The following is a 15,912-nucleotide window of genomic DNA, read 5'->3' on the forward strand; positions in this document are numbered from 1 at the left end:
AAACATAGTTGGTCAACCAGCTGCATGTTGCAAGACACAACTTCTTTCCAGGATTTTCCAGAGAAGTAAATATTTCAATAGTTGAGTGCGATTCTCATCTTTCCAAGGAAAAATACAATCCCTAAAAATAAACCTCTCCTGAAGTTTCTGTTTGCTGCTGACATCACATTTGTCTAAACAATTTTTGCCACTCAGGGAAAAAAAAACCACGCCTTATAACTTACCGAGGCAGCTGCGGTTTCACTCCGTATTAATAGATTAAAAAGTACTAGCAAAGCCGATTGTGCGTAGAGCTCCGAGTTTCCAAGTGGCACCATATTCACTGCATTGTGCTCAATCCAGCGCGCGGACATTACGGGCTGAAATCACATGCCGCTACAGTTACAATGAGCAGGAATGCGCGCATTGATCTGCCCCATCTGGAGCTGCTGGACAGGAAGCGAAAATCAAGCATGTGGGCTGGAGGGGGCCGGAGGAGGGAATCCTGCACAGGACCACAACTAATGGCAGGAACTGGGAACGCTTAACTTTTAAATGGAAATCTGATACCACTGGCGAATTGAACGCGTTATGCAGTATTAAATTCAGCCTCACTGACAGAAATGACAAACTCGTTCTCTGAGAATGCTGATCAGCAATGGTACTCACTCAAAATAATAATCAAAGTATATTAAGGTCATCAGGTTAAGGTCATCAGACACAAGAATAAAAAAATTAAAAAAAAAAAATTAAAAACAAGAATAGAAAAAAAATTAAATTAATAAAGAAATCAAGTTTGTTAAAAATGAATCATTTTAACTAATTTCAACGTAGGCTATTTGGAAAACAGCTACAATAAATAGTAACTGCATGTCAAATTAAGTTAAATGTTTTTTTTTGTTTTTTTTGCAAATGTTTTAAATCAGGCAAAGATCAAATCAGCATCCTCCATCTCCTTGAAGTTCAATATTATTTAATTAATATATTATATTATATATACATTTATTATATATGAAGTTCATCATATATATTGTAAATGCAGGAGTCAGGACCTTCACGGAATATATAGAATTATTTTTTTAAGTATTATTTTTTAAGTTTATTATCATTATAAAAAATTAGAAGTATGAAATCTAGCATTTCTGAGGGTCTGGATCTGTAAAGGTTGAAAATTGTTGCTCTTAAATGCATCAGTCATGTTTTTATAACAATGGATTGAATCATTTGGCACATTGGTACACACACTCATCCACATACTAAAAGTCCCCTAGAAAACAGTAATAAAAATTTCACTTTTTTTGATGCATCTGAAAATGCACAATTAAGTACAAGAGGGGAAAAAGTGCATTTATTATGGAGGATCTGCAACAGAACGTTCTAAACAAGACTTGAGCAGCTCGTATAGTCCTCAGAGCTCCAGCAACTAGCTGAGGCAAACAAATATAAACAGGAGAACAGGGGATTTCATCTCCATTCCAAAGTCTTTCAACCCTAACATCCACCTCCATGCAACCCTGATACTTTCGATACTTATAAAAGCTCAACCGGCTTTGAACAAATTATTTTCAAGTTAAAATAAAAAGAACAAAAAAACAACCAACACAGATTTTAATAACACACCTATATAAAGGCAATAAAAATTTATGCGATTACCACACATGTAACACAGCTCCGTTAAAAGAAAAAAACAACAAAGAAAGTTGTCCGATTGACTAAATCTGTTGCATGGACGTAGTGATGGGGAGAGCTGTTGGCCCCCATATTGTCTCTTGCCCTGTAAAGATAGGGAGCAAGATTACTGCATGCTGTGAGCTCACAGCTACTGAACCCCCTCCCTGTTTTCTGGGAGGGGTATTACAAGGGGGCGTGTCCAGCACAGCCCCCTCTAAGAGGGGGTGGGACAGGTTAGTCTGAATCAGAGTCACTACTATCTTCTGATGATGAGCTGCTGGAGCCGTCTGACCGGTCATCATCATCATCGTCATCTTCATTCTGTGTATCATGTGTCAATGTTAGAAAAAAATGAATACCGTCAATAATAATAGAGCAGATTTTCTAAAAATGTAACAAAAGGAAAATTAACCTCATCATCTTCATCATCATCATCACTATCAGTGCTGCCAGATGACTCATCATCATCATCCTCCGAGTCTGAGGTGTCTGTTTTGTCATCATCGTCATCGGAGTCCGACGTGTCCTGCTGGAAACCAAGAGTCACATATCTTTCAAACACGCAGCTATGCACGTGTATCACTGTATTTGTTTGTGTACACACATACAAACCCGCACACCATCAGCTCACATCAATTAGCCAACTTTAAGATGATTAACACCCTAAGACACTTCATACTGAGTCCACAGCCTGTGTGGGTGAGTTGCCCAGAGAGAGCGGGCGTTACCTTGGCCCGGTACGCCATGGAACGCTTGCCCCCCCCAGGACCCACCGTCGCGGGTCTGGCACCTACCGCCTTCGCTTTGGTGACTCGGACTTTCGCCCCAGGACCTCGTGCTTTTGTCGTGCTTCGCCGTTTCTATGAGGGCAAAGAGAAGGTGGGGTAGAGGGGTGCAAGGACAGAGCAGCACAGGAGAAAAAACACGTTCAAGCTTAAGCAATGATTATTAGACCCACAGTACAGCCCTAAGAACATTATCCATTCAAGTCATGTTAGTTTGAGTTGAGAGACGTATGTGATTCTGAATAGACAGAAAGGAAATAATAAAGCTACATGTGTTGGCAGGGACAGAAATAGCCTCTATAAGCAAAATCAATCAACTAAATTAACCAGAGTGCCTCATCTTGCCATGCAGTGCAGAGGGTTACGGCATAGATATGAATGCTGTGTGAGAAGTAACTCTAATATAGGGAGCTTTGCATTATAAAGCGCAGGTTACATCGGCAAAAACGCGCAATTACTTACCGTAGTGGAGAACTCTTTATAAACCGCACGCTCCTGAGGGGACAGTGACTAGGAAAAAAAGCAAAAACGAGAGGGAAATACGTCACTACAAATCTCCAAACTCACATTGTTCACACATTTATTTTTGTAATAAGGCAAAAGACACACAAAAGTGTCCATGTTAAAGAAAAGGTAAATCTTTTTAAAATCTAGTTTAAAACACGTGTCTGAAAGGGTCAAAAACCCTACCCTAAATTTCCTGAGATTTTAGTATTGTTTAACAGTGTGTTGAATATGATAGAAGATGTTACCATTCGTTAGATTTAATTGTAGGAGAAAACTAGTCTTTTTTTGCGCAACTTCCGGGTTTAAATTCATCTTCGTGTCAACGTCACAGGATGTGAAGTTTTATTGTACTATAGTACGGTGATGACTCATCAGTGTCTCATAATTATTCATGAGACTGTGTGTCCTTATCCTATGAGAAGACGTCTCGCTTAAAGGATTAGTTCACCTCAAAATGAAAATTTCCTGATAATTTACTCACCCAAATGCCATCCAAGATGTTCATGTCTTTCTTTCTTCAGTAAGGTCTTGTGCCAAACTACTTAAGGTTTCCTTAATAATTTCTTTTTTTTTTAACAAGGCTCTTTTTCTATCGTTTTTTGTGCTGGTCTGCGACGCGCCAGGGATTACGTCATCACGTTGGAAACGTCACGCGTCACGTCATCTAAGTTAGTTGTCTGTGCACTCCGGTTCAAAAAGGCAGGGAAGGGCGAAAAATTCCATCTCATTTTCTCCCGTTTTCTCCTCCAACTTCAAAATCGTCTGATATCTTTGTTTTGATTTATTATTATTATAAAAAATAAAAAACAAATTGTGACGTTTCCAACGTGATGACGTAATCCTTGGCGCGTCGCAGACCAGCACAAGACGAACAATTGTGGTTAAAAAGTATATAAATGTTTATTTTTTTTAGAAAATGCCAATCGTTTCGCTAAATAAGACCCTATTCCTCAGCTGGGATCGTGCAGAGCCCTTTGAAGCACTTCATAGCCCTTTGAAACTGCATTGATTTGGACTTCAACATGTTGGTTGGAATTGAAGTCTATTGTGTGGAGAAAAATCCTGAAATGTTTTCCTCCAAAAACTTAATTTCTTTTCCACTGAAGATAGAAAGACATGAACATCTTGGATGGTATTGCGGTGAGTAAATTATCAGGAAATTTTCATTTTGAGGTGATTTAATCCTTTAAGTATTCACAACAGCACGCATTGATTTCCCATGACAGGCGCTTCAAACAGTAAGATTGCATACAGTAAGTGAAAGATGCACTTACTTCTCACAAAACCATGTATATTGTGTATTGGTAATGGTGAATTGCAGCGTGCATTTGTGGGAAGCTTTGATACTTTTAACTCAATGAGAGCGAAATAAAGTCTGAATCTAAGCCGTTGCTGTGTTGTCGGTCTCCCCTCTTCTCCCTCCACTCTGGAGCTTACATTGGTCAATGCACTTGTGTAGCATGTTTCAAAACTGACTGTGCTGAAACAGGGGGTTTCATGGCCCTTTAAAAGTGTACTCTTTGTATTTATATTTATTCATAAATAATATCTATGTTTTTGCAGATTCACACTACGATATTTTACCTGAACAATTTGCTTTGTTTTTCAAAAATTAAAAAGTAGGGAAGTCTTTGTTAAAATATAAAAAATATAATAAGAATAATAATAGATTAAAAAGATATATATTATGGCAAACTACTTAAGGTTTTCTTCTAAATAATTTCATTTTCTTTTAACAAGGCTCTTTTTCTATCGTTTTTTTACTGTATGCCCCCCAAAAATGATCAAAATGAATTATTATTTAGAAATTGAAAACATGCTCAAACATGGTTGAGGTGTAATTCATTTTTAATGTATTTCTGAACTACTTAATATATAGGACAATAAATTAGCATCATGCCATTGACCCAATAATAAACAAAGTGTGTTTGATCTGCAGAACTGGATGATTCAACAAACTTCTTACCTTTACCCAAGCCTCAAGCTCAGCTTTGTACTCTAGCTGTTGTTCCTCCACCTGTTTTTTATATTTGTCTTTCTGGCTCTGACTAAGCTTGTGCCATCGCTTGCCGATCTCCACCATGCGCTCCTTCAGGCTGAAGTGATTCAGCTCACCGTTAGTTAGGAGTTCCTGAGATGATACAGCTCCCTGCGGCTGAAGGATAACATTAAGCACCCGCTCCTGTCGGTGAAAGGCAGAAAAAGTTTGGTAACCCTTATATTACACTGTCCTTGTTACATGTACTTACTGTAGTAATAACAGTAAATTATGTAAGGTAATTTATCACATGGAACTAATCCTAAACTGAACCCTAACCCTAATTATATTGTAAGTGCATGTTGTTAATTAATATTACTCAGTAGTTAAATGTATAGTTACACTGTAACAAGGACACCTTTAAACAAAATGTAACCAAAACGCTTTTTTTTTATAAGAAGGAAAGTCTCTCTGGAAGCAATAAGCTAAAAACGAGACACTTACACCGGGGGCTTCTTAGGCTCGCCATCAAATTTTGGTTTTCTTTGTCCCTGTCCTGACAGAACTGTCCTCATCTCTAAAAGCTCCCTCTGCAGAATAAAAAACAAACAAGAAGAAACATTAGCAAAGAGACTTTTTCTATTGATCCTAAACGCAAAGACAAGACATAAGACAAGTCTATGTTAAAATGCTCATGAAAACAGATGAGCAGGCTGATAAACCACTGCAAAATATATCTATCTATATATATATATATATATATATATATATATATATATACACACACAAAAGTTAACACATCAAGATGCCAGGTTAATTAGAATATGGTAGAATAAGTGACTGAACACTAAAATGAAGACATTTAAACATCACTGCAATGATGTTGAGTCACACTCATCAAACAAAAGTGCAAGTTCCACCAACTTCAGCTGGAAACAGCACAAACTAAGCATATACACACTGAGATACAAGTGCATCCATTGCAGACCCCTCCACCTCTACACTGGGGAGGAGGAAAGTTAGGGGTGACCAACATTTTGACATTTCTTCAGCACAGGTGAGAAGACAGTGGTCAAAACGTCTGGTCACTGACCACGGTCCGGTACTGAACCTCGTATCGCTTCTGGTCCTCTGCAGCCTTCTTGATCCAAGGAATCTTCTCCTTCTTTTCCATGGCCTTCCAAGCAGCATCCATTGCATTTTGCGCTTTCTTCCGGTCATTCTGTGAAGAACAGCAGTTTAAGTTTATGGTTTCTAGAAACGAATGTAGTGGTAGCTCAAGTACTTTGGAAAGGCTGTGCAAAGCAAGCCAATCAGTACAAATATGCTTAATATGTGAACCGTTTTAGACCAATGAGATTTTGCATGATGTCACAGAAATGTTTAATACAAATTTAGCATTCTGTGATTCAGTAAGAGGTCTCTTCCTAACTTGTGAAAATTCATGTTGCTCTTACTCTGTATTTAGCCAGATAGTCTCCTATCACGCTCTGCTGCCACATCTCCTCTGGAGTCTTCGGTGTTTCAGGGAGCCGTGTTTTCTTATTCTTATTGTCTCGCTTCTCTTTTGAAAGGTTATGCCCCCATTGATCCAGCTCAGGGTCACGACACCGTTCCTACGGCACAACAAGAAGAAACTACTACTCATTCTGATCCAGACAGCATACCACAAGAGCATAACAGCATGCATGTATACAAACAAGGGCATCTTGCACATGCCCACCTTCACACATGGGGATTTGGCCCTCAGGGGGCTGCCTGCACCCCCTATGCTCAGCTTGCCTCCCAGCTTCTCCTCTCCACACACACGCTCCCTCTCCTCTTCTGGGAGACTCTGCAGAGAGACGGCGTTTAAGACAAAGTGTCAAAATAAGCAGAGCCTCCCTTGATCAAGAATTCAACGCTATCTGTTTTAATAGTATTAATTTGTGGTGCCTTGTACTTACCTCAATAAACCTCTGAAGGTCAATCTCATACTGTTTCTTTTTCTGATGAGACAAATACACATTGTAATTTTCAGTTATAGCTGAGCCAGTGTTAATGTAACAACTGTGTTATTGAGAATTTATATTTATTATTAACCATGCCTGCTTTGCCAATGGGCTATATGCACGCATAACTTCCGCGTTTGACGCAAGGATGCTCTTGCGTTTCCGGTTGGGGAGATTTAAAGCGGAGGAAAACCGAGGAAAACGGGATTATGGCAGAGTCTTCAAAATGTACTGTCCTCTCATCTTTGAAACAAAACTTTAATACGTTTAGATGTAATTGTATATATAGTTATGTTTATTTAATATAATAAACACAGAAGCATAAACAAAATGAGGAGTGTCTGTTTTGTCTGTTTTTGTGACTAACGTTTCTTTAGTATAGCAATAGAGTATAAAAACCAATATAAATTCTCGGTATAGCATTGGACTCTACGATCGGCGGAAGTAATCCAGCATCCTTAGACCTTCACCGGAAATACCGCCGTGCATAGAGCCCATTAACCTGAGTTTACCTTCCCCCTTTGTTAGTTCCAAAATCTACTAACAGTTATGTCAATGTCAATGAAGAATAATTTTTTTAAGTTTTCAGTTAACACTGTTTTTTTTTTTTTTAAGAAATTATACTTTTATTCAGCAAGAATGTATTAAATTGATTAAATGTTACAGTAAAGAAATGTATTATGATACAAAAGATTTATATTTCAAATAAATGCTAAAACTTTCTGTTCAAACAATACTGAAAAAGTTGCATCACTATTTCCACAAAAATATTAAGCAGCACAAAATGAAAAATAAATGTTTCTTGAGCACTTAAACAGCATATTAGAATGATTTCTGAAGGATCATGTGACACTGAAGACTAGTAATAACTGCTAAATATTCAGCTTTGCCATCACAGAAATAAATTACATTTTAAAATATATTAAAATAGAAAAGAGTTCTTTTAAATTGTAATAATATTTAACTATATTACTTGTTTACTGTATTTTTGATCAAATACATGTAGCCTTGTTGAGCGTAAGTCTACCATTTTGGCAATCAGCCACCCCAAAAGGGGTCAGCCAATGGTCAACCACAGAAACCTTTTTGGATAACTAATATTTGATACTGACTTTTAATATTTTCTCTTTTGCTTTAAACAACCGAGAGTAGATGGGTCTACAAGACCTGTTCACATCGTTTCTGGAACATGTCCTTCTCTTTCTGGGTCATCATCTTCCACTGCTTACTGCATAGCACCATTCGCTCTGTGCTTGGCACGTCCTTCATGTTTACCATTAGTTCAGCACAGTACAGCGAATAGCCATTTCTGCAGAACAAAACCATAAAAATATCCTTTAAAAAAACTGCATTTATATGACAAATACTGCAAATGTATAGACAAGAACCACTAGTTGATTTCAAAACGGTCAACAACATTATTTCTAAGAGCAGCATTATCTTGGTAAGATAAGTCGGCATAAGCCATGCAAAACATCTAAATTAAGAGATTCCAGAGAAAACCAAATGTTACTTAGCGGTTTAAAACATACGGTGGTGGTTTGGTTGGCCGGCCATCAAACTTGTCCTTGAGCTGCCGTTCAGCCTTGGTTAAAACAGACTTGACGTGCTCATCAGAGTTTGCATCTGGATGAGCTTCAAAATATACTCTCATGCTTTCCTGTATGAGGAAGTAATATTTCACAAAGTTTACAATGTAATTTATCCCTCTTCTCAACAAAGACTTCATCACCTTAGCCTCAGCGAGAACACAAAGCCATACCTCGTAGTGTTTCTGCAACTCTAGAGCTTTGCTTATCCATTTCAGCCTCTTTTTGTCTGGTAATTGGGACCACTGTCTACGTAATACTTCCTTCAGCTCCTTCTGGCTTACCTACAAGTATCAAACATGGAAAAGTGAGTGTAGGTCCATCCATAAACAGTTGAATATGATTAAATGCGCTCAAAAATAGGTAAAAACACAGAGACTGAATTTTATATAAATAAGTCATAGGCTGGACATTGATTCGGTTACTCAGTTCTAACTCTTTGTACTTGAGTTGCTATACCAAGACTATATGACAACTAGGGCCTTTTTCCTGCCAAATTTTGTTACCTCTGGGTGAATTTTCATGTAGGCTTTCTTCTCATGGTTGTACCATAGCTGCTGAGGGGTCTTGGGCTTCTCTGGGAGGTCTGACTTCTTTCTCTCCTCTATTAAATCTGGGTGGTCCTCCCTAAAAACAATAGAAGCTTCACACTGATTCACCAGTACAAAAAACTGACATACTTGTGTTAGGTATTTTTGTGCAGAGGAACGTGGACACTAACTTGAATCGTGCCATGTTCTTCTCAAAAGATTCTTTCTCTCTCTGGAATTCTTGAATGTACTTGAGCTGACAAAAGTTATAGTGCAAATGTAAAAGCAAAACAAATGACCTTCAAAAGTAATATTATGAGAACTTTATGAGAAAAACAGCTCAAATCTTTGAAAAGAATGAAATTCTACAAACACCAGCACTTCACATACACTGTGCACTGGACTTTTTTAAATGAACAACAACAATTTAGGTTAAAATGTATGGGAATGTACAAAAGAATGTTTATATTACCATTACCAGATAGTTACAAGGCAGTTTTTCTATTTTTTACTTTTTTTAAATTAAGTTTAAGCTATTCATCTAATATATTTATACTTTAAAATACTTCATCTTTACTGCAATTACCAAAACCGATTTTTTATAGTTTTAATTAGTTTTATATAACATCTTTATATAACATCACTGAGTTGAATGAGGAAAAATACAGTCTTCAAGTGAAATAGACAAAAGTTTCAAGGAAAGCATGTCACACTGAAGGACAACTAAACTTCCCAAAAGTATTTCATGTCAACTACCCACAAAAACTAACCTTTTTCTTTTCAGGAAGCTCTTTGTATTTTTTGGACAGAATCTTGGTGAGATCCAAGTTGCTCATCTCGGGGTGGATTTTTGCATACTTGGCTCGCTTCTCCATAAAGAAGCGAAAGTAGGGAGTAAGGGGTTTCTTTGGGAAGTCTGGATGTGTCTAAACAGAGTTAAATGGATAAACACTATGAAAATGCTCTATTAGTTGACACAACACATCAGGGTAAAACATGAAATTTGATTAGGATAAAGCATTCTCACCTTCAATTTTTTCCCCTTATAAGGGTTCTTCACATATTCAATAGCATCAACAATGATCTCTGTCATCGTTCTGTATTTACGTACCTAGGGTGGGAAAATGATTAAATCCGTTTGATTTAAGGCAAATAATAATTTGAATCTTCTGCTTATTATTGTGCCAGCAAAGTTCAAAAGTAAAATAATCTTTACATGGACAATCTAAACAGAATGTCTTTCACATAAACGCCTATCAGTGTTATTTGGAAAACAGGCACATTATTGCTTTAGCTCACTGGAATTTGGCTCACCTCTGTGGAAACTTTCTGCCATTTCTGCTTACACATGTCTCCAGTGAAACCAAACCCCACCTTCTCCCAGTCAAAATGAGACTCTGTGGTTTTATACTTCATTGTGTCTCCATCAGGTAACAGACTGCGTATCCTCTCCAGCAGTGTCATGCAGTCCTCTTTGCTCCATGTATCTGCAACTAACAAAAACCAACACCAAAGCATTGAGAATGTTGAATGATCAAAAACAACGGGTGTTTTTTAATGCTGGCAAAAGCAGTGTAATTGTTGTGTGTCTGTGTGAATATGTCCTTTATTGACAGCGTGCAAGCGTACTTGACTCAATTTTGATTCGTCCTGTCTGGGTGCCAGACACACTGGTGCTGCCATTCATGATGACAGAATTCACCAATCTCCACCTTGACACTTCACTGGCCAAGTGGCTGCAAATAGAGGGAGAGAGGGAGAGAGAGAGGGAGAGGGAGAGAGAGAGAGAGAGAGAGAGAGAGAGAGAGAGAGAGAGAGAGAGAGAGAGAGAGAGAGAGAGAGAGAGAGAGAGAGAGAGAGAGAGAGAGAGAGAGAGAGAGAGAGAGAGAGAGAGAGAGAGAGAGAGAGAGAGAGAGAGAGATCAATTCAAAGTTAGGATGTAAATATGGGCTACTGAATTTGGCAAACCTTTTCATCATTATTAATTTAAACTAGCACTTATCCAGTAGTGACATTCATTAGATACTAGTGCTTATTCCTTTACAACCACTCACTATTGCAATATCTAATACAGTTATTTATTATATAGTATTATATTGTATATTGGTACATTTTTATGAGCTATTAATACATATCCCTTGAATTGTTACTAGTAGCATTTTCTTTTTTGCTAGCAACAACTGCTTTTTAACTTTTCATATGTAATAATAACTAGTCAAAATTAGTTTAATTAAACATTTTACTTGTAAGATTTCAAATGTTACTAGCAAAAATTGGAATACACATTCTAATAAAGAGGTACCAGTGTTTATTCACTTAGTGTTAGGAGAACTGGTTGAGATACTGATAACTATCTGAATTGTTACAAGTAATGTTACAAGTAACTAAAGAATAAGCACTAGAACCACATGAATGGTCAATTGTAATATAAATACTAGTTGGAAGAGAATAGCTGATATCTATGGAAGCTTGTTTCCGCCACAGAATAAAAAATAAAGGTAATTGCGACTTTTTTTCTCACAAATGCGAGTTTACGTCTCGGAATTCAGAACTGCGTGATATAAAGTCACAATTGCGAGTTATAAAGTCAGAATTGCATGATATAGTCGCAATTGTGTGTTATAAAGTCAGAATTGCGTGATATAAAGTCACAATTGCGTGTTATAAAGTTAGAATTGTGAGATATAAACTCGCAATTGCGAGAAATTAACTCACAATTCTGACTTTTGTCCTCAGAATAGCATGTTTATATATTGCAATTCTGACTTTATAACACTGACTTTATTTCTCAGAAATGCAAGATAAAAAGTCAGAATTGCAAGAATTGTAAACTCGCAATTGTGAGATAAAAAGTTGTAATTATACTTTAAAATGTTTTATTCTGTGGCAGAAACAAGCTTCCATAGATATATGTACCCCGGATCCTTATACAATTAAAAAGTAAAATATGTAATATGTTACCAGTAACTACGGAATAGTTACTGGTCATTATTGAGTGTCTAATAACAAAGAAATAAGTACTAGAATTGAATAACACACTAATGACTGTAATTGAATAAATACTAGTCACAACTGGAGTAAGTACATAAATACTAGTATCTAAAGAACAGGTTCTAGTGAAATTGAAAATTAATGATAATAGTCACTACTGTATTAATATCAATTAGGTACAGTAAACATAAAAGTAACAGATGCTTGTTAGTTAAGGAATAAATGTTAAAAAAAAAGCTTGCCATATTATTGGAAATAAGCTAAATTAGTTATCGTAAACTCATATCATAAAATGAAAATCAATAAAACAGTCAGTACAGAGCAGTGTTACTTTAGTATTATTTGTGTAGTATTATATTAATATTTTGAAGAAGCTTTTATTTTTATATTTTCAGTTTTAGTACTTTTGTTATTTGCATTTGAATGTATTAGTTGTTGTTTTTTAGAATCTATATAGAGTTAATATAATAGCTAATAGTTGGTAATTGTGGTTTAGGTAGTGGTTGGCTTTTTTTGTGTCTCTAACATTTATATTTAATTTAATTTAAATGACCGAAAACGATTTTGAATAGTTTTAGTTAACAAAAACAACACTGACACACAGGAATGTAATGAAAGGGAATGTACAATTAATTTAAACAACTGATTCGATTTCATTATTATTTTGTAAATGATCGTCTAATTGTGAAAGATTAATGAAATGTACTGGATGTCATCACTGCCACCCAGAGGAATATCATGTGCCCATGCCCCGCCTCTGGAGCACCTCGACACGGACGCGTCATCACGCCGTGGCCATACCAGTGCACCAGCGGCGGCGAGCGGCGAGAAACCATGACGGGATGCTTTGATCGCATATTTCCAACGCCTATACATGACCAAGCCGCGATTTTCATCTTGGTTCACTTAGAGCGACCGGCCAAACCAGAAAGGACCGACTACTATCCGGGATTCCTGCACGATTCATGCCACGGTTTGAGGATGCGAAAGAAACGCACGTACATGGTGTCGGGGGTCATCTTGGCCAGGAACGGCAGGAAAGACTTTCCTTTGGGATTATGTAACCACGAGCTGCGAGACGCGAGGACGAACACGACCCTTGCTCGAGCGCATCAGTGTCCGCGGAAGTGTCGGTCTCTCCTCCCGTTCTCCGCGAGCGCTCAGTTTACATTCTGCCAGTGCAGCACATTCATAGGCGAGTAACGTTACTTCACTAAAGGCATAAAGATAGTAGACATTTTATTTTCTGATCCGTAAGAGATATGACATACAATTCAATACATATATGGTTTGCTTCAGCATCTATTTAAACGATTAACTGATTTTATAATATCTTCTCTCGTGTAATTCGTATTTATTTCAAATTTAATAACAACGAGCAAACTAGTCCAGTGTTTCACTGGCATTCGTTACTTATATCTTGCGTGATATAACGTGATATTACAATTCTTATGTTGAGAAAAGGCTCGCATGTATACTTTTACTTTAACGTTACCAGTATCACAATATTTACTGTCTTGTATTATATGCTATGTTATATATATATCATGCCATTTAAAGTTATCGCAAAATCACCGAGGAGTGTCATTGATGCACCTCGCACGTGCCCGCGTTCCTCTCGAGCTGTGTGTCTCGCTGTGCGCCCGCACGAGGCGCCGGTTTCCCGGTTACAGTGTCATCCCCGCCCGCGCGCAAGGTCAATTGATCCAAAAAGGCTAAAAACGCAAAAATGTTATTCTTTCTGCAATGTTCGAATCTTTCTATTTACAATAAAACTCAATAGTCGTGTTATGTTCAAGTATTGCACTAATCACTTCTGACCAAAAGTATGACAAAACTGGGAAAATGCATTGAGTTTTAAAAGTACGGTCAATAACAAAGTTTCCGCCTACTTACTTTAATAATTCGTGTGATGCTCACTATAAATGATTAAATGAATGAGTGGAAAATACGTTTCCTGTAGTGCACCGACCGTTAGTCTGTTTGCAACCCCGGTAATGGCGTCTTTATTCCGGCAGGAGTCCCCACGCAGCTTCCGCTGGCACGAACGCCTCAGCTAGCGCGCGAGCTACTGGGGAAAGTACGACGAATAGCGCTTACGCCGATAAAAAAATGCGAATCGATGTCTTTATATACGCATATCAGTTGCATCCTTACGGAAAATTCAGGTGTATTTGCATGCAGATTTTGTTTTTTTTTGCAGGGATTGTGTCAATATCATAAAATGCATTATTTCACTATAAAATCAATTTTGTCATGAATAAAATACTTAAATGTTTAATTCTGGCCACATATTAAATATCAGTTGAATAATACAATGTTTCGGCGAATCAGAATTAAAAATAGAGGTATGAGCGGGCGCTTGTGCCTTCTCTCGCCCCAGAGCTCTCACTGCAGAGCCGCCATGAATGTTACAAAGACTCGGGGACGAGCAAATTGAAAACCGTTCCAAACGGGCTCAAAAATGATCAAATCTCTTACCTTTTTCAATAATCCAGCACGGATGTGCTTTTTAATTAGCGATGTGTTCGTGTTAAACGATTTTATTGTATTTAAGTATCTGTTTTTTAGCCGTAAACCCCGGGGAGTCAGGTCGAAACGAATCCGACAAAAGGAGCGTCTGGTTCGGTATGAAACTCCGCCCAGCGCCGCAGGGGGAGGAACTCCGAGGGAAAACATGCGAGAAAAAAAGGCGGAGGCTAAAACTTAAAAAATAATATTTATTTTTAACACTGATACATTTCTAAATTATATTAATACAATGTTTATGTATTTTTCAACATTTTAAAGCTCGACTTTCTCAAGCTTTAAACTCGCAAAACCAAAGTAGTATCTACCGTACATGCATCTAACAACCATAAACTACGTTAATATTAGTTCACAATTGCTATATAGCTCTTTTTATGGCTGGCCATTTAACAGGACAAAATATCTACTGGTTGCCATGTAAAAGAGGACTCTTTGCCAACCCTGCAACTACTTCAAGTGCGAAACCGATTAGTTTGGGTGCCCACATTCATTCTGCTGCCGCGGAGACTCGCACGGCCTCCGCGCTCCAGAAATCTCGTCTCTGCAGCCCCAAAACAGTCGTTTCTAATTAGTGTGTTGAGTTTATCTTCATATGCTTGCAGAGACGCTGGTGCCTGCTTGTGCTTTTAGTTCCCATCGTTTAAATTGTCACAGTCGGGCACCGATTTCCCTCAGCCTAGTAAAAGTGCCATTGACTGTTTCTCGCTCTCTCATGCTCTCTGATTGTACACAATCGTCACGAGATTTCTTTATGTGAAACTGACCAATGGCACGAGGAAAGGAGGAGACAGCTGTGACTGACTCAACCCCTTCTGTTTGACCAAGACTGAAAGAGATGCTTCACACAGATCACTGAAGTGACTGAGAAAACAAGTCTATCATTCATGGATTACTATGATTAGTATTTATTTATGCAGCATTTTGTCACATGTCAGTGTTATAGGTACTGAGCTGAACAGGCATGAACAGTGAGTTATCCAAGATTATTAGTGTACGTGGTCATTTCTAAAATTTCTCAGGATTCCCACAATCATGGTTTTTCAGAAGAAAAATCTTTATTTTAAAAATTAAAATGAAATAAAAAGGCATGGAACAATGTATGCAAGAAAATCATGCAAAGTGACTATAATACTTGAGGCTCACCACATGTTTATGTAAACTGTCTGTTTAGGTCATTGTATTTGAGAATTGCAGTATTTTAAGGTGGTCAGTTGTGAGTCAATTGTTTTATACATTTCCATCAAAGTAATTTAATTGAATGTTTTTTTTTTTTTAAAAATCCCTGAAAATGTTATTATTAAATGGTAATTAATGCTGCAGAAGTGTGTGAGTCAAAGTGTAGTATGTTTGGGCCATGTACTC

At 37.5% G+C, this 15,912-nt stretch overlaps 2 protein-coding genes across 3 annotated transcripts in view; both read right to left on the minus strand.

Moving 5' to 3' along the window:
* asap1a (ArfGAP with SH3 domain, ankyrin repeat and PH domain 1a) overlaps positions 1-451 on the minus strand; it is a 54,006-nt gene extending 53,555 nt beyond the window's left edge. For both annotated transcript variants that reach the window (XM_056267596.1, XM_056267595.1), the window contains exon 1: positions 225-451. The gene's annotated coding sequence lies outside the window, so the exon portion shown is untranslated. The remainder of the gene's footprint in view (positions 1-224) is intronic.
* An 854-nt stretch (positions 452-1,305) lies between these two features.
* ubtfl (upstream binding transcription factor, like) lies at positions 1,306-15,260 on the minus strand. The gene is given in 20 exon segments (XM_056267479.1): positions 1,306-1,971; positions 2,063-2,179; positions 2,379-2,510; positions 2,898-2,945; positions 4,909-5,087; positions 5,414-5,510; positions 6,014-6,142; positions 6,378-6,536; positions 6,644-6,754; positions 6,867-6,908; positions 8,079-8,220; positions 8,444-8,571; positions 8,674-8,784; positions 9,007-9,127; positions 9,222-9,286; positions 9,801-9,956; positions 10,058-10,141; positions 10,345-10,523; positions 10,660-10,766; positions 15,036-15,260. Coding segments are annotated over 19 exon segments (2,145 nt in total). The 5' UTR covers positions 10,718-10,766; positions 15,036-15,260; the 3' UTR covers positions 1,306-1,884.
* Between the last annotated feature and the right edge of the window lie 652 nt (positions 15,261-15,912).

The sequence above is a fragment of the Rhinichthys klamathensis genome, unplaced genomic scaffold (assembly GCF_029890125.1).
Source record: "Rhinichthys klamathensis goyatoka isolate OS25496 unplaced genomic scaffold, OSU_Roscu_1.1 h1tg000261l_1, whole genome shotgun sequence".
NCBI lineage: Eukaryota > Metazoa > Chordata > Actinopteri > Cypriniformes > Leuciscidae > Rhinichthys > Rhinichthys klamathensis.